Here is a 24,635-nt window from a genome sequence, read left to right as displayed (position 1 = left end):
ACCATTGGCGCTAAACTGGCATCTCCATTTCTTCCGCAGCACCACTGCCGCAACTGTGGCCAGATCTTCTGCCAGAAGTGTTCCTCGCAAAACGCGCCCATCCCTCGGTTCGGCATCGAGAAAGAAGTGCGCGTCTGCGAGGCCTGCTTTGAGAAGCTGTCTGCGTGAGTGCCGTCTTCCTTTTGTTGGGGGTGGGCTTTTTTTTTTTGTTTTTGTTTCTTTTCCACGTGCTTCACTGCTGGGCCAATTTATGATCATGCAAACTGGTCTATCCGAGCGTTCCTGCAACTTGGGACACAATGGGGCCATCGGAGCATGCATACAACTTAGACACAGTTGGGCCGAGATAGCTATAACCGCGCGAAGCCAACAGGTAATGAAGCCAGGGGAAAGCATAACGAAACTAACCAGTTTGTTTAGCTGATATCTGACTCGTATAACGAGCAAAAAGGAAGCAAAAGTTTGCGAAGATACACCTTGCAGCCAGTGGGAGCTCAACCTATGTCTCCCGCGTTAATCACACCCCGGCTCCCACCCTCTCCACTTTCTTGGGTGTTTTGCGCACACGTACAAGACCAGCCCTGGCAGTTGTTATCCATCGCCACTGGTGGCTTTGGCAGCAGATGTGGAACACCCCTTTCACCACAGGTGTTGCGTGGTACGCGAGCTTGGGAGCAGGAGACTGGCCAATAAAGCCTCATATGTTACCTTATGGCACCAAGGCTGCCAAAGTCAACTAAAATTGTTATCACTTGGTCAGCTTCTCGCTCATTGAGCCAAGGTGGTGAGCAGGAGACTGGTGCATTGGATCTAGTGGCCATGGGAGTTGCACTATTTGGTGCAAAGTCCTTAGTTTTGCACCTGACTGGCGACGCCCCTTGCGTTCTTGGTTGGTTCAGGATGCCACACACCTGCGCGTTGTCATTTCGGCATTAAAGGGGGTGCCCTGTGACAATTTTACTTCAAAACTGAGAATGCATTGAAGTTAGTGTGATGCCTTTCATTGTATATGTACGTTCACTTTGAAACTTTGGGAACGATCCTAATAATGGCGGAGGCGTTGTGTCGAGCTGGCAAGTCTAATCGTGTGCATGCAACCTGTAGGAAGCATCTCCAACCAAAACCAAACAGCTATACTCCTTTGTTTGTTAGTGGCGCATGCTATATGTATACAGATGAGAGTGCCACCTGTGGCATCGTGCAGGAACCAGACAAGAATTCGTAACACAGCAGGAGATATAAAGAGCAGAATGTTTGCTTTCCCCCATTCCCCTTTAGTGCAATTTAGTGCCAGGAAGAGGGGGCAGTTCTACTCTGGCTGCTGCTGCTGCTGCTGTTGCTTAGGGCATGGCTGCATAAGCACCATATCTTGAAAGCGATCTGTATTGTGGACAAAGTGCGTGCCCGTTGTATCTTGAAAGCAATCTGGGATGTGGACAAAGTGCACCCAGAGCCAGTAGCTTCGTATGCGCTGTGCTTATGACGTTTAGTTCACGTTGAAGCGAGAGACCGCAAGAAGGTTAGTTCACTCGCTGCTACTACTGCACTGCTGCACTCCTATGTTTTGACAGCAACTTTCTGCAATCATCGAGTGGTATGTGTTCATGTTTACCCATGTGTGTGGGACACTGTACTTGTTAATTTAGTTAGTAAGCGAATGTTTACAACTTTATACGGCCGATAAAATTATTATCCTTACTTCACATAGCTGTTTACTAATATGCTATCGCAATCGATGCTTCGTCTCTGTAGTGAAACTGCGACTTTTTTTTATGCTTTCTTACTTTGAATGTTTGTCAGTCACTTTTTGCATTAACTTTGTTGCACATCACAACCAAAGCTTCGGAAGTGAGGCGTTTAGGATATTACAGACTTCAGATAACACGGGCCATTTTTTGTCATATTGTCGGGGTCTGTTGTAACGAGAGTCAGCTGTATTTGGCTTGCAGGCCTCGTGGCAGGTGTCGTCTGGGGATTGCGAACATTCTTCTTAACTGCGCTAAAAAGAAAAGAGGTCTTGCAGTGCCCCTTTGAAAGAGCACTGGGTAATCCAAGATCAGTTGCGTCCATTGCCGTCATGCAACCAGTTGTGATCGTTGGGTGCCTTATGTAACAAACGGCCCAGCACCATTCTTATTGTGACATTTGTGTACAGCCACTGTAGCATCTCTTGATGCAAGTATGTACACCCTTGCAATTTTTTAACAATAACGCGCGAGCGCCGACCACACGACGTGTCAGTGGCCTTGCAGCGGTGAGGGGCACTCCTGAAGCGAACAGTGCAGCAGTACACATTCGAACTAGAGTTTGCCTTGCACGACCGCACGTTAAGTTGCCAATCCCGCCGTCCCTGGCCACTCCAAGGCCGCGGACACGCCTTACCGTCGGCGCTCGCACGTTATTGTTAAAAAATTGCAAGGTTGTACCTGCCACAATGTCTCAGTAGATATGGAATCTGTGGCAGAGCACGAGGCTGTGCGTACAATTTCTGGCCATGGCAGCCATGTTTCGATGGGGGTGCATTGCAAAAAAACACTTGTGCACTTAGATGCATGTTGGATAAACTCAGTTGGTTGAAATTAATCATTAATTTAAAGTTAAATCAAAATTTTAAAAAATATTGTTTTGTAGTACTGAGGACATTGTTAAGAAGACATGGAAACTGAATGAGGATTGTTATTCTAAAAAGTTCGGGATTCTGAAGTTCGTAGTCCTGAACCTATGCTTACATTGAAAGTATAAGCAATCAACACGGGGATTTCTGAAAAGTTTGTTAATGTCGTGCTCTTAGTAACAAGGCTTCACTGCATTGTTTTGGTACTTGTTCCCATTATGTGCTTTCTTAGAGCATGGAACATACATCGCTTATAGATAGCCGAACCTCAATATAAAGAATTATCGCACGCATGTACTAACTTAGCAAACTTAAAATGTTTCGTGTCAGTATCAGCAGGCAGCTGATATAGTGTGCCAATAGTGACTGCTGGATATAGCAAACGTTCTTCCATGTTTTAATGTTATAACACAAAACGATTTATGTTGCAACGAAAAAACGATTTATGTTACAACGAAATCTTCTTTTATAATGAGCATCAACTGGTACTCTTATGTTTTATCCCTAAATCGTGTTTCATGGATCCCTCTGCTCTTCCCCACAGCGCAAGCAAGAATCAGCCAGCTAAGGTATCCCAAAAAGGAAGCGGTTCCGAGCAGTCCTCGCCGAGCCAGACCTCCTCCGCGGTAAGTGGCACTCTAGTCTCGGCAACACATTCCCTAAAGGGGACCAACTTCTAGGATAGTTCTAATGTAGTTGCAAAATGTCTTGGCTGCAAAGTGTTATTGCTGTGTAAATAACCTGCTGCAACATATATCCCAAACACATTTAGGCGTTGACTGAGGGATAAAGTGTGAAGACCTTCACTGCTTGGTGACACCAGATGGTGTAGTGCCAAGGTCGACACAGACTTAGGAAGACACTCGCACATCACTTACTTACAACTGGATCCTCATGATGATAATGTAAAAGGGTTTTATGTACAAAAGTATGACAGAAAATCAAAGTGAAAACCGCAAAAGCAGTCTTAACTGCAGAACAACAGCATCAAGAGTGACCAAAGTGCCCTCTGCGAACAAGTAGAGTGACGATTTGATGGTTAGTTTCAGTAGTTGCCATCTCTTCTTTCTGTTCTTTCTGCATTGCAAGATGCATGCCTCTGCCAGCATGCCGCGATGCTCTGCGTAGCAGCAGATGATCGTGTCACACTTCCTTCTGCATTCTTTCTTTTTTTTTTCTTTTGTTCTCAATGGGCTCAAACTGGCTATAGCCAGCTTCAGGTTCGTGACCTTCTGTACATGCTCAGTTTGTGTTTATGTATCGCACCCCATATCCACCGTGGTTTCTGCAACATATGGTGTTTAGTATGCGAGTGTCAGGTTGTTGTTAGGGATGTGCAAATAATAGCATATTGAAACTGAATCGGATGCAGTAGAACCTCGTTCATGCATTCTGGGGGAAAAATGACAAAATGCATACTAATTGGAAAAATGTACGAACGGAAGTCACTGAAATAGTTCACAGACTCGGCTGTGGTAGACATCTATGTGATGCAAAGTGTTGCACGAATCAATGCAGCACGACACTCACTCGGGTAATGGAGCCCGAGCGGTCAGAGATGTGCATTGTTTTTCTATTGGGGGCGAGCTCCACCATTGGAAAAGCTGGCGCCCCCGTTGGCGTGACGTGGTATGTGGGACCACGTGGACGCAGCAGCTGCATTGGCTGCTTCGGAAGCGCCGAAGCGAGCCGAAAATGAAAGTTTAAAGTCCCACTTTGGGTTTGTACCTGACAATACTATGAAAGGCCTATAATAGGTAGTGGCTGCCTTTGAAGGCGTCCAACATGGTAGGCTGCTGCTCAGTGCCGCAGTGCTGGACGTACACAACAGAGCCAGGTGTCAGCCTTCATCCGTCCCTGCAGGACAAGCTGCGTGAGGCTTGGATCGCGAAACTTAGAACCGGCAAGCAGCCATCGGCTACAACTCGGGTGTGCAGCAAGCACTTCTGAGAGAAATATCTGATACAGCGTCCAAGCTGCGATGTTCGGTGAGCAGCAGAAAATGCGCACTGAGGCGCTTGCCCACTCGTACTGCCTGGATAATGTCATGAAGCTTTGGTCTATGATCTTCTTGATGCTAGTTATGGGCAAGTTCACTGGAATGGAAAGGGAATGGTAAAAAGCGCATTAAAAAAAGGCATGGCACATGCTCATGCTTGTGTAGCACCAAACTCTGAAATTACTCGCTGAGAAGACCCATAAGCATGCAGTGCGATGCAACTTGAGAAATAATTATATTGAAACGTCTAAGAAGAAGAAAAAACATTGAATTGTCACGACGGGACATCACAAGTCGCCGTCGTAGGTGTCAAAGTCTCTAGTTATAACGAAATTATTTTTTGATAGCTCTGACAGTGCCCATGCAGCAATGGTTGCTTGTGTGCTGTCAAGTGCTCATATGCTGCGGCCTAAAGCACACGGCACGGTACGAAAGGGAAACATTGTGCTCAGACGTGCTTGCAGGCGCGCAGTATGTCATTGCAAAGCCGTGCGATCGCTGCCTTGAAGCTTCATTGTTATACTCCATTTGGTTATGCAGACAGCCCGCTATAAGAAAATATTTCACATAGTTCACTCTCTGTGATTGCCTACCTCTCGCGCAAGAAGTCGGTTCGGGTGACTCCATTGCGGCGTCGCACGCGCTGTGAAACAGGCAGGTGACGATTCTTGTCACGGTAGGGTTGGCAGCAATAGCTGTGATTGCGACGTGAGATGACCCCGCAGGGAGGTTTGCTGGTACCAGAAGAGTGAGTGCATACCAGCGTATTCCAGTGACATAGGTGGGCATCTACTGCTCTCCATCACTTGTGCCTCAGGTCTTTTCTTGGTCGTATGAGACCTAGCGGCCACAAGACATATCATACAATTGCAGTTTGGCAATGTAATGAATGTAGGGGCCAAAAGTGTTTTCCCGGGACATATAAACTGGTAAAAAAAAAAAGAAGTGTAATTGTATTGGGTCATCTTTTGTGTTCTCAGTCGCAAACATTGGTGCCGGGAAATCGCACAAAACAGGGTTGTGCTAACAAAGTTCTGCTGTATGAATTGAATAGTGCCAGAGTAGTGAGCAGCCACTTTCACGTTTAATACAAAGCAATCTTCACACCTTAGTATTTATAAAATTAGCAAGTATCTGTCATTACAGTATGTGTTATGAAGCATTGTTATTTTATTAGAAGCACAAATGGACAATTTGGAAAACATAAGCAGCTCATACGCAAGATTTTTTGTAGAAGTAAAATAAACGCTGTATAGCTGGTAAAAGGTCAGGCTCCATAAGCCACATAGCCTGCTCCACTACCTAAGTTCTCGTGTTTTATGCCTTACTGTGCCTGTGGGGATGAAATTTGTCGTCCTATTGGTCCAATTTTATATCTTATTGTGCACAGTTGATGTTGAGAATGATACAAAACTATATAAAAAATATTCGTATTTACGAATATTCGAAGACTGAATTGAATAGGGCACTATTCGATTTGTTATTCAAAAGTTTTGAATATTCGCACAGACATCTAGCTCTCCTTTCTTTTTTCTTCTCTTGCTGGCGTCATTTTACTCATTTATTGTACGCCTAGGTCACATATCAGTTTTAACGGAAGGTGCTTTGGCCGCCAGGACATGTTTTTCGCAAACAGTCTGTGCTGGGGCCCTCGGATCTCCTCGGCAATAAAGTAAGCCGAGCTCTTTCTTTTATATGCCGCAGCCTGCCGGTGGCAAATCTGAGCAGGAATTGCAGGAGGAGGAAGAGCTCCAGCTGGCGCTGGCACTCTCCAAGAGTGAAGTGGAAACCAACCAGCGTTCCACTGTAAGTAGTTGCGGCAGCAGCAATAGGACATGTGGTGGTGGTGGTGGTAGTAGCAGTATAGTCGTGAAAGAACGCTAGGAGCAGGAGTTGGCTGTAGTGGCAGCAGCAAGGTGTAAAAGTACTGGGTAAGTTAATTGTGGAAGCAGAAGCAGTAGGAGGGGAGGGGGGGTGGCTACTAGCAGTTCTGTAGCAGGAGTTGGGTGTAGGAAGTGGTTGGAGTAATGGGCGAGCAGAATGATAAAGTGTTGTGGGATTGTGCTGTGCTAGTTGCGGGACTGGGAATAGTTACGGATGGGGTTGGAGTGCCGGAGCAGTAGTAGTAGTAGTATGAGTGGGAGTAGCACGAGGTAATCATGGTGGCAGTAATATAGCATTAAGGGGTAAGCAGTACTAAGAGCAGAGTCGTAGTACTAGTATCAGCTGTAAATAGTTAGTAGTAGAAGTACCAACAGGTCATCAATGTAGTAGTACAGTAACAAGCCGTACTTGCAGGAGTGTCAGGAGATGGTAGGAGCAAGAACAAGTAGTAATCAAAAATGGGGGTTACGCTACTTGGGGACACTGAAGGGTTTTCTTAAGGGGGAAGACTTCTGCATACATGTGTGACAGCCTCCACGACCCTAATACCTGAATATTACAGCGGCATGACGAGATCGCTGTTGCTAAATAATAATAATAATAATAATAATAATAATAATCCCAAAACCCCTGCAAGTCGAAGGCCTTTCCCAAGAATCTCCAACTATTCCTGTCATGTATCAACCGAACTCATCTTATGCCTGCCGATTTTTTTTTTTTTTTACTGTCATGCCGTCTGATCATCTGCTGTCCAACTGCATTTTCCTTCCTCTGGCACCTGTTTTCCTACCCTGGTGGATGATTATCTCTTCTGCACATTGCATGCACTGCCCATATCTACTTGTTGCTCTAATCTCACCTAGAACATCACTTACCTGCATTTGAACCATACCTTCTACTACCATATCTCTGTCCCTCAATCTTACGCACATTCAACCGAATGGCTTGTTTTACTTGTGTGTGCGCTTTCTGTGGTGTAGGAAATAAGAGTGGTTGGCAAAAAGAAAAAGAAAGAAAGAAAGAAAGAAAGAAAGAAAGAAAGAAAGAAAGAAAGAAAGTGACACTCGCATATTTACCATCCTCAGATTTAGAGTAGTGAAATTCATTTTTGGCAGCTCTGCCAAGATATCTGTGCCAGAAAAGAGCAGGCCTTATTAGTCGCAATGTCAATGACTGGGAGGGAAGGGGGTTTATAGGACAGACGTAAATGTTGAAAATAGCTTGCGGACTGCCTTCTTTCTTTCTTTTTTTTTTTAACTCGGAGCTGCACAATGCCTGAGTAGCCTTTAGCGGGTTGTTTTTTTTTGTTTATTTATTTATTTATTTATTTTACACTGGAAAGGTGTGCTTCAGCTATGAAATGTAATGGATATTGGCAGATAAAAAGTACATATTGCATTTAATGCCATGCCAACTAGCCCACTGGCCTGTTCTTTTGAAAGAGCGTGAGTTTGGGCATGTTGGCATTCCATAACTTTGCTGTTTTTAGCTCACGAAAAGGGATGAGAGACAGAGGTACGACGTGGACACAGCGATGTTTTTGCTTCTTGAAGTGTGCTCCAGCTAGCCTGTGTTCAGTCCGTGTTAAGTATCCTGCCTATACTCGTGGCCAGCTTTTCTTGGCTACGAAGCGCAGGCTACGGAACCAAAGTGTGCATGCTTTACTGCTCCCGCAATTTCGTTCCAAGTTTTCGAACATGCATTGTAGAGTACATAGTTGTTTTGTTTTATAGAGCATGTAGACCTATTTTCAAGGTGCTATTACCCAGTCGGGTAGCATTGTTGCAATCCATGCGTAAGCATGATGATGATGGCTGGTTAGACCAGAAGCAGAAGAGAAGACGACAAGGTGGACATCAACAGCTTGGCTTGCTACTCTTTCACTTGTCCTGGCGGCTGAAATAAGCACCCCTGTACTTGTAAACAGAGTGGTAGAGGTTGCAATGTAAGTGCTTACGACGATGGACCCATTGTTGCTACAGTTTCGTTGAAGCCGTCAAGTTGCCGGCCTTCCTCTGTCGCGCGTACCGAATATGTTGCCGTCTTTCTCACGCATGGATTGCTACAGTATTTTTATTTCATTGCTTTGTTTGCACTTTGGAATTCTTGCACAAACGAGGCCGTTGCACATTGTACGCATTGCTTTCGCAAAGCAAAATACCGTCCATGCTTTCTGGTGAGTGTTCTTTGTCTGCTGGGCTGCTTGTCTGCGCTCATCCGAGATCGATGGGGAACTTCTGCAACAAGTGGCGGTCAAAGCAGACGAAACAAATTGTGTGCGATGTATAAGCGGAAAACAGATAAACTCATCCATAACTCACAACCGTCGCCTTCACTAAAGTAGAAGCTATGCAGGTTCGGAGAAACCAAACCAGTGTAAAACTCACCTGGTCTACTTTGTATAAGAATACGTGCACAGGGCTCCACCCCCGCCACTTTTGCGTCATGTTATGAAAAGTTGACCGCGGGTATGGATGTGCCAAAAGCATTCCCTGTGCAACACATGGCAGGAAAATATATATATTGTATATATTTTTGAAGGCTGTTATCTGCTTTTTTAAGTGTTGTATTTCCGACTTTTGCTATGCATTACGGTATTATCAATGTACAATCTTGCGAGTCTAATTTCTTTTCTCTTAGTGCGGTACTGCTAATTTTTATCGTCAGATTTCGACAAGCTGTATTGGCATTGTTTGTGCTGAGACAACAAGCTTTAGTCAACTGGCCCACCCTCTCATGAGGCAGTTGAATGTTGCTTACAACAGTTCCCAGTATGGACTGTTCTTTTTTTTTAACTTATCTCTCTACTTACTACGGCAGTTAAACGTGAGTCATGGATGACCCATGAACCTCCACGCCCAATTTCTAGGCTTCTGGTGACCTTACGGACTTGCTGTGCCATCTGCATTCTAGTCTAAGGAGCAGACTCGCTTTCTGAGTAAATTTCTTGTTGTGGGTAGACGGCAGGCATTCTGATAGTGGAGTGCTGAGCCTTCATGGGAGACCAACATTATTGTCCTGATTCTGCTGCGTCTCTCGGATAATTGTTTGGATGCTACCAGTAGCAGTAAGTCTGAGGATGGTGTCAAATCGTTGGAGGCTATTTTAGGAGACGGAGACTCTCAAAACCTATTCGGCAGCTGTTCGGCCGTGAGTGCTGTCTTCGCAGCCTACTAAATTTTAGATTTAGATTTGTATAGATGTTAAAATTTAGATGTTGTATAGGTAATGGCAATGTTGTATCTCCTATATGAAGTGTTTTTGCTGGATATCGTGGAGATTTGCTGCCCCCAGCCCAGCAGAGTGTGATGTTTTGCCCTGGTATTTGTAGGACCCCTACCAGAAAGAGGCAGCTTCCACCGGGCAGAAAATATTTCTGTTGCACACGTCGCTTATGAATCAGAATATTGAAACTTCCATGGGCTGGAGGACATTGAAGTAAAAAAAAAAATTGTGTATTTCAGAATATTGTCTTGTTTTCATTATCTTTGTGTTAGCTGCACAACGTTGTAAACATATGCTATACTTTTCAATAAAGTTCGTTATTCTGAAGTTCAAATAAAAACTTCGCAGTCAAAGGGTTAATGGCTCATGTCGATGGCAGGTGATGTGTCCAGTCTGAAAGCATGTGAAGCAGGTTGACCGGATATTGCGCCTTAAGATTAGTTTTTCATGTTTCTCTCTTTAAAAAGTATGTTTCCTTAACTCTCTAATGATATATAGCACATTATTGTTACCGTGATGGTGTTCAATAAGAATATCCTTACTGGAGCCGTCTAAAAAGGCCCATTTCTTTCCATGGTTAGGAAAGAGTAAAGGCAGTCCCTTGCTTCAAGTGCGTTTGTGTTGTCCAGCGTGAACTGTTCTTCTCTTTCTTCATTGTGTGAAGGGAAAAATTGGAAGGGCATATTGACTGATTGTTTCGGGATAGTGGCATAGTCTTCCTAGAAAACGTGTCATGTAGCAGACACTTCACTTAAAATGACAGCGGAACATAACATGTTACGCTGTATCAAGGCCAAGTGCTAAGCGTGCTTGTTCATATTTTTTTTTTCCTCACCAGCGGAGGTCATGGCAACCTCCCAGCACTGGGCAGAATACGACCACGACCAATGCGGGAAGCCCTCCTCTGTCTGCTACCGACGTGAGTTTCGCGCTGCACGCAGACCAACTACAACACAATTCCTGGCTGTGTAAAAAGCTAGCTTAAATCTTGTGACGAAACACGTGAACATTTCATTCATTTTTGTGCTTTAATGCATAAAGCAGCAGTTTGTTAAAAAGTAGAGTGGAACAATAATGGGAAAATGCCAAGTATCGTGGTGCATACCTTAAACATGTGCAATCCCTAGCATTCGAAGGGAATATGCCTTGCAAAGTCGTTATTTTGTACTGTTTTGCTATATGAGGCAGAGTGGCTAAACAAAATGAACAAAAAATTCTTGTTGTTCAAACACAAGCAATACGTCTGATTGCCAATGTACCATGGTACACACGCACTAACTCATACTTCACTGCTTTTCATGTCCTCAAAGTCAACAAGCGGTATTCCTTCAAGTTGTTGAGCATGTACCAAATTGCAGTTCTGGGTAATAATGACAGACTCTTGCCCTTGTTCAAGCTAAACTGTTCCATACCTGCTTACGACACCCGACTTTCTATCCAGTGGTGCCAACCTTTGTGTCACACTACATATCGCCAACAGTCTCCATCATATGTTTTACCTAGGCACCTTAATATTCTCAATGCAAATAACATTTCTCTTTACCATATCCCAGAGGGCATGCTGATTAACCAACTATGCATATCTCAAAATGTTTAGTAATTCATCTTACCTGTTCTAGCTGATCAGTGTTATAAATCTCATTTCTTTATTTATCTGTACAAAATACTTGTAATATTGACCTACTATGTTTTACAGAAGTGTCTATGTTACATAAGTGCTTTATGTTATATTTACTTTGCTTCTGTTTTTGACTGATGAAAGTAAGTCGGTTTCAGTGAACTTGAAATATTTGCCTTAACCAATTGCTGGTGTTGCTGTTTCTCCATTTTGTGTGTATGCAATGCATTGGTCCAAAGGACGTGTGACCTATGGGCACAGGGCATTTCTCGAGCTGCAGAAAGCGGCTTATTGCTCAACGTCCACTCCTTGTGGTGTTTAAACTCTACCACAAAGAGAATTAAATTTGTATTGTAAAGCCCCTATCCATACACTTGAAATACATGCCGGATGTAAAACATTGTGAAAACAACGAAAGATTGGAACCTGCTACATGAAGTCAAAATGACACAGAAGGCAAAGATCCAGCTGTCCATATCCCAACTCGTTTTACTAAAACATTTTACGTGTATTATTCAAATTTGTAGTACAGGTCCAGGCGGAGGTGTTTCTAGATGTTCGTGATGCATTTTAAATATCGAACCTTTAATCGGTGCTTTTTTGAAAATTGCGCATGTAGCACCTGAAGGGGATATACAAAATTAAACAAACAATAAGCATAGCGGAGCAGATTGTCATAGCTGTACAAAACAAATTGCTGTTTGTCAATCAATGTAAGAAAAAAAATGCAAATACGTTTGAAAGCAATGTCATGAATGGGGATGCATTTCTGAATGTGGCACTCAATCTGGTGTCACTGTTTGCTCAAAAACCAGCTGCAAAAATGGAAGCGGGACGAAGTGCTAATGTTGTAGCGACATTCACTATTTGAAATAAGAATTTCACTCGGGAAACACAGTTTCGCACTTGAACGGAAGGTGATCCACTTCACCTCATTAGCTCTGTTATAGAAGTTTGACTGTAAGAATTAATAATAAATTGGACCTGAACTGCAGTACCAGTATGTTAGAATAACATCGCACATTTCAAAGCATCGCACCGCATCTGGGTTATCATTACGATTGGTGACCTCGGTCAGCGACAATGAGTGATTCTTTGTCCACTGTGTCTTTGACGCACTTAGTTTCAGTTCTTTAAATGAAAGCAAATCACTATTTCTCTCTTGCACTATGAAAGTGTGTTGTGTTTTACGTGTTTCTTTGAAGTAATTAAATCTCACTGCATGGTGCAATCACGGGCTGGTTAGAATAGAGTCATTACGGTAAATTCCTAGCCGTCCATGCATGGAACTAATAATTGAAAATAGTAAAAACGTGACAAAATAAAGTAGTTTCATTTCCCAAACACGGATGCAGGCTGGTGACAAAGCTGCAGACAAGACACGGCGCAAGGACCTGGCAGATGGGGACCCCGAATTGGCTCGCTATCTCAACCGTGCTTACTGGGAGCAGCGGCAGCAACAGCAGCAGCAACAGGACACCAACGCCGTTGATGGGCTGCCGTCGCGACAGAGCCCGATTCCCAGTGCACCAACCTCTGCGGGATCACCGTACACTGTTCCACCTAAGAATGCAGAGGTGAGCTAGATAGATGACTGGGTGAGTTCGTGTGGAGTCACTTTAAAGACAAGGTCGTCTATGCTGACTTTTCACAGGTTTTGCGTATCTGGGTATCTTGTAACTATTTCTAAAGAAAAAAAAAACTTCAAAAAGCCTCCGGAGCATCGTAGCAAGTTACAAAAGCTATCAAAATGTTGATCTCAGTGCAACAAAATTTGAGAATGAGTCGCAGAGTATGTAAAGTTAACGGTAGGGGCGAAAGTGGAGCCAATATAGTTAAAAATTAACTGCATTGCGCCATAGACTGCACTCTTTGGGATCTGCCTACCTCGCCTGTTGGTCAACGCAGTCATTAACAGCTCTGGCAGAAGTGAATCATGACTGAGAATGTGCGGCTCTTCGGCCCGATCTTGGGGATAAGACGGGGCCTGCGGTGCGTTAACAAACCTGGGAGGCGACGTGCTGGGACTTGTGTCATACCCAATAAGGACCAGGAGTGTGGGCTATCGGCTTGGGTGCTGTTTAACACGAGGTTACGGGAACACGAGATTACGGGAACACAAGATTACTAGAACGTGATATTACGGGAACACCGGTCCTTGCTAACCTAAGATAGTGGGAACAGAGCAGCGTGGGTGCACGAAATGCACACGCACACATGTAATGCAGGAGCGCGCATTTTTCACCTTGCATTTAAAATGTGTGCATTTGTCCACTATTTTCTACTCGCCCTTTGTCGCGCTGTGTTTCCTTGTAGGTTAGGCTGGCATAAGGCTTTCGTGGTGCTCTTTGGAAGGTGGATGGGTTCCTTGGTGTCAAGGAGTTCAGGAACTCTTGCTATGATGGGGCCCTTGCAATTAACATTGCTGCACCGATTTTAGATGCTGTAGTGTTATGTCAACAGCATAGCTATGCTGGTGTTCCATTAGGGATTTTCGAAACCAAATCGAATATTAATCGAACAATGCCAGAAGTAAATTGGATAGAATATTGAATAGTTTTGGAATAATGAGCACGCAGCCATCTTCATCATTAACATATATAGAAAACAATGTTCACCTCCTGGCATATGCACAAACTTAGCTAGTTTCTGTTGTTAAATAGAACTTTATGAAATCTGGTTTATTGAAATGGATCATAAGGAGCGAATAAGCAGCTGATTCGCATACTTTGGAGTCGCTAGAGAGTGCATATAATGGTGGTTTAGCTGAAAAAGTCTGAATCCCTGAGTGCCTTAATTTGCTTTGCTGCATAACTTCTCGTGTTTTATGTCAACTATAGTGACTAGGGATTAAATTTGTCTCACATATGCTCCAATTTCATGCCTGATTGCACACAGATGGCGAATTGAAAGACAAGAAAGCTCTTCGAAAAAATATTAGAAGACGTAGATACGAATATAGTGGCTGTTCAATTCGAAGGCCGAATTAATTGGGCCAATATTTGATTCGTTGTTCGAAAGTTTCAAATATTGGTGCCCCCCCCCACCTACTTCCTGTTCTTCCAGAAAGTGGACGGCATTATTGGTGAGGCAGACTCCCAGCTCGAAGAGTTTGTCGCCCAGCTGCGCTCGACGCTGGAGGTGTTCGTCAACCGGCTGCAGAGCAACGCGGCACGCGGAAGGCACGTGGCCAACGACTCCTACGTGCAGAGCCTGTTCATGAGCGTCAGCAACATGCACTCGCAGCTGCTGCACCACCTTCAGCAGCAGGAGGATTTCCGCGGTGAGTGAAAAGGCCGTTTCCTGTGGCGTGGTTTTTCGCTCGGCGACACGGCGATTTCCATTGCTCCGCAACCGCGCCAGCCGTCGCGCGCTCTCTGCAACTGGTTTTCTCAAGTTGGTCATGCTGTCGACGAATTGTAGTGATTGGCGCGACTGTCGGTGGTGTTGGGTGCCGGCAAGCGCAGTGAAAGTAGGGGCTTTCCTGCCGTTGTCATTTAATTTTAACTTTACATTTTTTTATCACGTGTTGCCGTGCCAGCACCTTTTTTGTATGCTGCATAACGTTTCGTTCACCACAGCTGCAGACTAACCCATCTCAACAGTTCAGTGCGTCAGGGACTGAGTAAATTTTTATCATACCCATTTTCTTTTTACTATTATTGAAAGCTTACCAGTCAGTATCCAATCGTACACTGGTGATGCAAAAATCACCATGAAATAATTCTTATAGGAATTTTTTTAATCTGCAGTCAGAATGTAGTCGTACAGTAAAAACATGCTGGAAATAGTGATAGGTGAGTGCGATAACAATTACCGTATTTACACGATTGTAAGTCGACCCCTTTTTTTAAATTTGAAAGTCTGAAGTTGGGGGGTCGACTTACAATCGAAACCAAAACATGGCGCCGCCAAAAAAACGATACCAACGGGAGCTACAATGTAGTTACAATTTTATGGTTCCTCTATGGCCCTACCCGTATCTTTTCGCTATCCCGCGTGTTTGTTCGCTTTTCGGAAGGGTTTTTCAACATTTTTGAGAGTTTTACTGTGCATGCAACAATGATGGGTGAGGGGGTGTCGATAGTTGATGGAAGCGCCGCTGTTCCCATTTGCGGCGGCACCCTCAGAACGGCGGCGCTTGCGGGGAGCATCGGTAGTTCATGGAAGAGCAGACAGCGCTTGCGGGTTTCTCTTTTCTGTTAAAAGGCTAGACGCGTTCCACTTGACTGCCGGCTACGTGCTACTTCTATGCTTCCCCAGTAGTCATGAGTGCTCCAGGCCCACTAATCGTTCGGGACTCGTTCACAGCAGCGTTCAAGAGGGCTGCCATCCTTTACGCCGAAGAAACAAATCGCTGCGCAGCGGGCCGCAATTTCGATGTTTCTAAACGGGTGGTGCGAGAGTGGCGACTGCAGCGAAGCGAAATTTTCACCTGTGACGGCAAGTGAGAAATTTCCCACGTGCCGAAGTCTGGACGCTTTCCGGAGCTGTATGCTAAGCTCGCGGCGTACGTCGCTGAAATGCATGATCGGTCCCTGCCAGTGAAGTGCGACGTGGTCATGAAACAAGCCCGGACCTTCGCCTTAATTTTAAGGTTCTGCTCCGCCGTGAGTACAACGAGTGGCTGGCGGCAGAAGACTGCGAAATTACGCTAACCGGACCTGTCAAAAGAGCCTCCCTGACGGCTGCGTGTGGTTAGGTGCATTTGGCGTGGGCTGCTGTTCTGCAAGATGTTTGCCAAATTTGAAATTTCGCTGGACCACGATGCGCTGTGGGACCGCAGCAACGATGACGATGGCAGCACTAGTGAAGACGAGTAGTCCAATGAGCATGTCAGCTACTAATAAATTTTCGTTATCGAATGCGCCCTCGGGTATGCACTCTTATTTTTTTTTTTTCGGTCACGCGATATGGGGGGGTCGACTTACATTCGAGTCGACTTACAATCGTGTAAATACGGTATATACACCGGTATTGTTGGGAGGCAGACAAGTGCAGTCATAGCTGTAAGAAAGTAAAAAAAGAATCGCAGTTTCGCCCGAATGATGAAGTATCAATTGCGGTAGCAATTTCAACAGACAGCTATATGAAGTAAGGATAGTAGTTTTATGAGCTGTATAAGCTTGTAAGCATTCGCTTATTAACTAAATTAACAAGCATGGTGTCATACATGATCAAGCAAGCATGAACACATCTCGCTTGATGTCTGCAGAAACTCTCTGCTAACGCTATAAATCATGGTATTTTAATTTCTACCAACATCTCGCAACACGTTATGGCCGGTTGATAATCTCTTTAAAGACTGCAAAGTCTGATATTTATTCCACTAAAAGGAATATAACAAAAATGCAAACATTTCACTAGTTTCCATGTTTCTACGGCTACAATACAGGCGTGCGTGAATGCTTTGTGAGCAGGGGGCAACCTTGGGCGTGCTCTGACAAAAATTGCACCCTTTCGGTGGGAATTGCTGTGTGACGCATGTGACTGCAGTGGAATTTATTATTATTATTATTATTATTATCTTTTTTGGCCATACCAGTTGCTGCATGTGAAGCAGCTTTAATACTTTTGCCAGCATGTCACTGACAGTTCAAGCGTGAGTGATAAGTTCTAAGCATAAAAAAGTTTATTCACGGAAGTTGTCCTCTGTTCCTTATCTGGGGCCACACATGCCTGGCACACGTTCAATTATTGCTGGGTGGGGACACTCCAAAATGAAGAGAATGCGATAGCTTTCTAGGACCATCCTACATTTTAATAGCATATGATTGTAGGAGAGGAGATTGTTCTTCCTCATTTTACTAATTCAACTTGCATTTTATCCATGATTACTCTTTGGTGAAGAACCATTGGGTCCCACGTGTAAAAAAATAAATTAAAAGAAAATCAGTTTAACAAATCAGTACATCGCCTACTTACATAAGCTATAATGCGGCATGCGTTGACTTACCTTTACTAGCATTTCTTTTTATACTACCAACACAAAAATTTTGTGTCCTGCTCTTATTGCTCTTTTTTTTTTACTTGGCTGTAGGCTCCATACTTACAGTACAAAGCCTCAATTTGTCGAGAGCACCACAAATAATTGATTGCAGCACCTTTTATATGACCCGTTTAATGTGTGCATCAAGCAAAGTACGGCTTTGGACATAACAAATATCAGTCAAGTCTTGGGTGACAGTCATGTGGTATCACAAACAACTCAAGAGCCTGGCACTTCAGCCTGGTGTGGTGGTCGAAGGACATGCAGTGACTGCGTCCCCAAAAGCTGCCAAATTGGCCCTCCCGATTGTGCGCTTCTCTTGGAAGAGCAAAGGGGGGTGCACACTACTATTTTGTCTTAGCGGGCGAACGCTGAGTGGTCGTGGCTTTTGGCAGCACAACCACAGTGCGTGTGTGTGGTGTCTGTTAGTAGTACCACAAGACCGCCACAACTGGTTTCGATTCCACAATGAGCCTCCTTTTTCATGTCCAAAGCCTTGCTGCACTTGTGCACGTTTTGAAATGATTGTGGCAAAATGTAGCATAATGAATCATTTGCTGCGCTTTAAGAGAATTGAATCTCTATAGCGCAGCTGAGCCGACAATTTTATGTCAGCAGTTATTTGAACAACCTGTATTTAGACTACATTCATAGACTGCCAATTTAAAGAACGTTTCTCACTTACATAGGAACACATTACGGTTGGTGCATTATACCCATCACTGGCAAAACAAAAATTTAACTTCGTCGTCAATGACTTGAGCGGCCACTTGGCAGTTGAATTATCCTTGCTTGCAAGAGGTGGAGAGTGACGCAGTTACCGGCTGTGTCAGAGAGAGGCGTTCAGGTGAAGATAAATCCCAAGCATAGCTTCTGTAAGCATTGGATCAGTTGTATGACTGAGGCTGGTAGTTCATGCATCCAAGTCCATGCTCTCATTGCACGAACTGCATGCTGTTTCGTGCAGTCATTGACTTGTGGCTGCACAGTCTGTGTGCATTTTTTCTACTACTGCTCACAGAAATGGCCGAGCAAAGTGCAAGTTTGCGAACGAGTTGGTAGTGGTGATTAATTTTAGCGTTTTTGTGCATGAAGTCAGGTGAGTAACGTGGCAGGACAGACACAAGCACAAGCTTTCACCCGAGTTTATTTGATGAAGACCCTTTTGTTTTAATAGACCTTCTTCTTAGGTGTGTTGGTGGGATTTACTGAACATCGCTTTTGTGCGTTATATGGGACATACAAAAAGAAGGACACATACACATAAGACAGTGCTTAGCAAGCTCTTTTATTGCAGTATAAATCTTGGAAAGGGCTGCAGATATCCGGATACCTTGTCGACGCGCTTTTTGTACTGGAACACTTGTGAATGCTGTTGTCAATTGGATAGCGAGGTGGGCCTGTCACAAGGTTGTACGCACATTATGATTACAGCAGTATGTATATCCCATCGAACTAGTATCATCAATACCAACTGTTCTGCTGCGTACAATGACATGTTTAAATAGAAAACGCAATTGAGCAGCACAACTTGATTCTACAATCGTGCTGGCCGCTGTCGTTGTCAGTTAAGTGTTTCCTCACTCCCTTGGCCTAAGTTTGCCCAGTAAAAAAAGTTCGGTTGTTTTATTCACTCTTTTGTGCTGCTGTCCTTTGTCTATCGTATTGTCTTGCTGCCTCTGCTCACTGTTGCCACCTCTCGAGGTTATCTGCAGCAGCGCTACATCCTTTGCTGCGGAATGTGCATTTTCTCGGGTTACGTGACAATGTCCTCGTCTACCTGTGCCACGCAGAGTACTATGAAGGCCTGCAGGACAAGCTGGCCCAGATCAGAGACGCCCGTGCGGCCCTCGATGCGCTGAGGGACGAGCATCGCGATCAACTGCGCCGGGAGGCAGATGAAGCGGAGAGGCAGCGGCAGATCCAGATGGCCCAAAAGCTGCACATCATGAGGCAGAAGAAACAAGTGAGGCCACTTAACTTACTTATTAGGTGCAGCAGGGCTTGGACAAAGTGTCCAAGTGGGCAGACAAAAAGGGATTTAAAATCAATCCCCCACAAAATTTTCCCTGCGCTCTTTTCTCAAGAAAGAGGGGCCTGGTTCCAGATCCTTGTATAGAACTGTGTGGACAACAAATACCTCTCAACATAGAGCACAAATATCTAGGTACTGTACATAACTCCAGGCTTAATTATTAACTACTTATTTATGTATACTTATTATGCCATCCTGACTGAGATATTTGCATAGTGAAGTAACATTTGCGCAATTTCTCTAGCTTCAATAAGGCTTCAACCTAGGCTAGTTGGTAGGACAACTTCTGGTTTATTGCGTTGCACAAAAGTCAGAAGTAATGGTACATTCGACTGGTTGCTTTTGTGTGCTCTAGAGCGTTCTGGCGGCATGCTTTACTGCATATCATATTGACCGCAAATAAAGACGGGGACAGCAGAAGAGAACACAAAAACGCAGCCCGTGCTTTTTTTTTTTTGTTCTCTTCTGCTGTCCCCGTCTTTATTTGCGGTCAGTATGATATACAGTAAACACCAACTAGGCCAACCTGAAGTTCTTCTGAGGCATGCTTTACATTTGGCTAATTGAAATCGAGCACTCGGAATGCATTCACCTCGCTCGATCAAAGCTTCTCAGAAGTGCTCTCACCTTTGAGATGGGAGCGCAGTTCGAATGCGAGAGAATTCCAGTCACGTGGCATTTCCGATTTCTCCGGGAGGAGCAGCATTCGACTTGAACAATACCTTGAAATGCTTGAAAAATACCTTGATAGTACCCAGGCGGTCAATATCAATCCGAAGCCTTCCACTAAGGTGTCCCTCATAATCCACTGTGCAGTCTTGTGACGTTAAACTCCATAATATAAGTAACACTTCTTTGCGAAAGGTTGCTGGCTAGTAGTTAAACACCTCGCCAATTGCTGCAGGAGTACCTGCAGTACCAGCATCAACTTGCGCTCCAGCGGATGCAAGAGCAGGAACGGGAGCTGCAGATGCGGCACGAGCTGCAGAAACAGTACCACCACAGCGGTGCCGGATTCCCGAACCAGCCGCCCGGATTACCACCACCACCACAGGGCATGCCACCGCACTCAATGCCTCCACAGCAGCCTCCACCGGTCAACATGGGGGCACCGCAAGACCACTCCCAGATGCACCTGCCACCACAACTCCAGGGCGGGCCCATGCCGCCAGCGCCACCGGGTCAGATGATGTCACCGCGAGGCCATACAATTCAACAGGGAATGCCTCCGCAAGGACATCCCATTCCACCACAAGGACAACAGCACGTAATGACGACGCAAGGACACACAATCATGCCTCCCCAGGGTCACTCTGTACCACCACCAGGAACGCCCGGGACGGCACCAGGGCAGCACTCGGTTCCACCACAGGGACACCAGATGCCGCCACCGCAGGGACACCTCTCGATGCACTCCCTGCCGCCCCACTCGGCACCAATGCCAATGCCCTCTCAAATGCCACCCCAGCAGCAGGCGAGGCCTCCCATGCACATGCCCACAATGCCGCCGGCCTACCGGTCCCCAACGCACCCGGCTGCCGGTGCACCAGGTATGCCGTACATGATGGGGACGGCACCGCCACACGCCACCATGATGGTGCAGACCCAGTATGGCCCCGTGAGCATGCCCGCTCCCATGGGGCTCCCCATGGACTACCAGGCGTACAGCATGCAGCAGGGTAAGCTCACTCGCTTCAGGTGCCTGTCGCCTGCTTACAAGTATGCGGCATGGCTTATCTGTTCAGTGGTGCGCAAACACAGTTGCAACCCTCTAGATGGTAAACACGGATATAACGAGCTATCCGATGTGACAGTGACTAACCAACCAGTGTGTCTCAGAATCACGTTGCTGTTGCTTCTTTGCGTTCCAAGTTGCATTTGTTTGCCCGGGTACCTACTTCTTCTGTACGATAATGGAATTTACTCATGTAGGACCCGCACCCCCTACTTTAAAGGTTAATTTTAAAATATCGCCAAGGTTATTTGCTACAATGCAAACAACTGCACGACAACCATTTTTGGGAGCGCACTGATGAAGTAGTAAGCTTCGGTCACAATGTGAGTGACATCGCCAATAGCAGCATTGAAGAAGGAAGCGGAAATTTGATCATTCGCGTTGATTGTTGGACTGACATGTGTCTACTGTGTAGCCATTGTTTGCATTGTTTTTCGCATAATTCGTATTGTCATCCACGGGTATAGCAGTTTAGTCATATGCTGGATTCTTGCGAAAGCCACACCCTGTCAAGATTCCATCCTACAAAAGTAAAGAAAGGTGCGGATCTTACATGAATAAACGTGGTATCTTGTTACTATACCTATACCGCAGAGATAATGATACGATAAGTAGCAGTGTGAACAGGTATGGTAAGAGATAAATGGGTTAAAGAAATATTAGTAAAGGCTAGTCATATTTTCTCGTTGCATCACTTCTGTCAGTTTTGTCAGTTACTTCAATTTCAGTATTGTGTTTGTCAGTGACAAGCTTTACTGTGTTTTTGCATGTATAACCCCTGCCAAATTTTTAAAAATCTGCATATAATCCGCAAAGTATTATCCGCACTGGGGGTGCAGATTATATGTCAATTTTGTCATGAAGTGTGGCTTCACGGCAGCGTGGTGCACGCTGCCGTGGGTTTCACAACAGCGTGCACTACGCTGCCGTGAAGCCTCAACTCAAGGCAAGGTTCTTCGCCATTGAAACTTTCATTGTCTTCTAGGGAACCCCACCTCCTCGGCACCCCTGCATGTTGAAGCCCCCTTCTTCCCACTTTCACGGTCGCCCCTTCTCCTCCGCTTTATGGGTTGCCATATTGCGTTCAGTAGATAGCGAATAGCGCACGCAACGCCGGCAAACTCGTATCTCACCCGTTTCCGCGGCGCTCCCTCAGTCTGCGCGAAGTGCTTTGCGATGCAGCACTAAGCCAAATCACCGTTGGTATTTTCGGCTGTCGCATTTGCTCCGTTGCCATTGCGAGGGCTTCTCCGTCCACACTGTCATCTGCTTTAGTCCGAGTGCTAGCTGCATAGTGATCCGATTCACGTAAAATATCATGCGACTGATTCGTTCGCGATAACGTCCAGCGTGTGAATCCAGCTTTGTCAGCATCGCCAAAAAATGGAAGAACAGAGCCCCTGTGGCTGAAGATGCGACATAGACAAGTCGTGCATCCACGAATGGAGACTATTTTTGCAGAGATTTGAGCATTGTTGTATGCAGTTACTTCCGTGAATTATGCAAGTGGATATTTTTTTTTTCTTTTCGCCCTGTTGTAATTGGAGTGCAGATTACACGCAGTGGCGGGTTATACATGCAAAAATACGGGATCATTGCTATATTATACACTACAAGATAAAGAGATATATAATGAGACATGTAGCCTGAACAGTCCGATAACTTCACTGGAGGTGACGTAACGTTCATGCTGGCTTCCGTCAGAGAAGCTGCGCTCCTCTTTAGCTGTAGTTTCCCTGTTGCATGTTTTGCAGCGATGCCGATGGGCGTGCCCATGATGCAAAGCATGCCGCACCAGGAAAACCCGGCGGCCTCTCCGCCGCAGCACCATCGGCCGCCGACCAGCAACCCGTCTTTCGAGTCCGCCACGGGCGCACCAGCCGGAGCTCCTCCTGTGCAAGAGGCTGCCCTTATAAGCTTCGACTGAGCTCTCTCTCTTTCGCTACGGGCCCGGAGTCTTCAACGAACTTGGTTGCTCTCGGTCAAGGTCGTCCTTTCCGTCATCAGAACACTCGCCTGGCCCGCTTGAAGCCAGTGTACAGTCTTGGCATTGTAGGATGACTCTATCACACGCTCAGCCTCGAGTTCTACCCACCTGAGAACTACCAATGCTTTTTGTTCTTTGTCCTCTGCGAGGTGATGCGAACAACTACTGGTCACGCTTTTTGTTTTTGTTGCTTTACTCTTCAGCAAAGTGGGATGGTCAACTAACTTGGTCAGTGATTGCACCAGTAGGAGGGGAGGAGGTTAGTGCAGGCAAAAACAAATTGTCTCGAGGTGACCTTACAGCAGCTTTATATCAAAGCGAGGTAACATGCATAAACGAAAGACCAATGTTTTTTAATGCACTACCACTCGTTAAGACAGCAACCCCAGGACGTTAGTGCAGAGGCACGAAATGTACGGGCTGCTCAGTTGCGGCGGGCGTGGGAGCGTCGAGGCGGTCCGAATGCGGCGACTCAACTGACGTTGCTCTCCCGCTGGCACACGTTGCAGCAGGCTTGCCCGAACAGAACGTGCGGTACGTCTGCAGTGACACTTAATCGGGGCTTTTCATCAAGGCAGCGTGTTGAGCAGAGATTTCCAAAAGTTTGTCCCTCGGCTGCATTGCCATTTTAGTTTCAGGCAGTCGACTTCATTTTACAAGCACATGCAAAGCGTTCGTCGCATGTTAGTGACGACTGTGTGGGCTTTGCGAGGTGCCACTTTTAATGCTTAATACTTTTACGCGACGTCGATTCCTTTATTTGCCCTTTTTTTTTTCTTACAGGGGTAAACGAAAGTCAGAATTGTAGACTTTATTTAATACAGTCATGGTAATATTGAACGCAGTATTGTACATGCTGTATAAAAGCTTGTGGGGGGCGGAATTGCAGCATTAAAACAGCGTGCACGTACTATTTTTCAGCAGTCTCTACAAAACCACGGGGGAAGAAAATCGTACGTCTGATTAATTACATATAAAAGTATGGTCAGCCTTTCCAAGAGTGCAGCTTTTGCGATGACCAAGTTGAGTACTGTAATGCCCAATTATCATGTTCTTGTCACTCTGAAGCACGGCTGGTCCTTTGTGGTTGTCATCATTTTTGTGTTTGTGTCTGAAGAGGCTATAGTAGGTTTTTGATGCTTGTGGAAACATTCTATACGTACGAAAAAGCAATTAAGCGGCATGATGGCAATGTTTTGTAAGTATAGCGTGAGTGTAAACTGGAGCTGCTTTGTTTCCTGTGTACATTGATATGGCTCTCATATTAAAGGCTTCTTTCTTTATGCTAACCCACATGTGTTCTGTGACCTTAACCTGCGAAAAACGTATTTGTTCCGATGCAAATATGTTAGTGCTGTGGACCAGAAGGCCTTCCACTTTATTGAAAAGCTGAAATGGTAATGATTTCTTTTGTTTCCAAACTGGCGCTTTGCCCATTATGGTGGATTGGCCAGAAACCAGGTAGTTTTCTAAAAGTGTGTGCGCGTGTGTTAATGAGCTATCCCATCTGGAATCTGACAGGTGGAAATGCTGTCTGACAGCCGACATT

The 24,635-nt window shown here is 45.3% G+C and overlaps 1 protein-coding gene across 2 annotated transcripts in view; it reads left to right on the top strand.

Moving 5' to 3' along the window:
* The window catches only part of Hrs (Hepatocyte growth factor regulated tyrosine kinase substrate), a 30,722-nt gene extending 6,347 nt beyond the window's left edge, over positions 1-24,375 (top strand). Inside the window, exons 7-15 of one of the 2 annotated variants that reach the window (XM_065445528.1) lie at positions 40-164; positions 3,159-3,240; positions 6,318-6,419; positions 10,561-10,641; positions 12,696-12,917; positions 14,407-14,623; positions 19,123-19,295; positions 20,269-21,043; positions 22,854-24,375. In XM_065445528.1, coding sequence (XP_065301600.1) covers positions 40-164; positions 3,159-3,240; positions 6,318-6,419; positions 10,561-10,641; positions 12,696-12,917; positions 14,407-14,623; positions 19,123-19,295; positions 20,269-21,043; positions 22,854-23,026 — 1,950 coding nt within the window. In that variant the 3' untranslated portion in view covers positions 23,027-24,375. The remainder of the gene's footprint in view (positions 1-39; positions 165-3,158; positions 3,241-6,317; positions 6,420-10,560; positions 10,642-12,695; positions 12,918-14,406; positions 14,624-19,122; positions 19,296-20,268; positions 21,044-22,853) is intronic. The other variant, XM_065445529.1, reaches the window with a different exon arrangement.
* Positions 24,376-24,635: the final 260 nt, after the last annotated feature.

This window comes from Dermacentor albipictus, chromosome 8 (assembly GCF_038994185.2).
Source record: "Dermacentor albipictus isolate Rhodes 1998 colony chromosome 8, USDA_Dalb.pri_finalv2, whole genome shotgun sequence".
NCBI lineage: Eukaryota > Metazoa > Arthropoda > Arachnida > Ixodida > Ixodidae > Dermacentor > Dermacentor albipictus.
The sequence above is the reverse complement of the archived record's forward strand: the minus strand, read 5'-3'. Positions and strand labels throughout refer to the sequence as shown.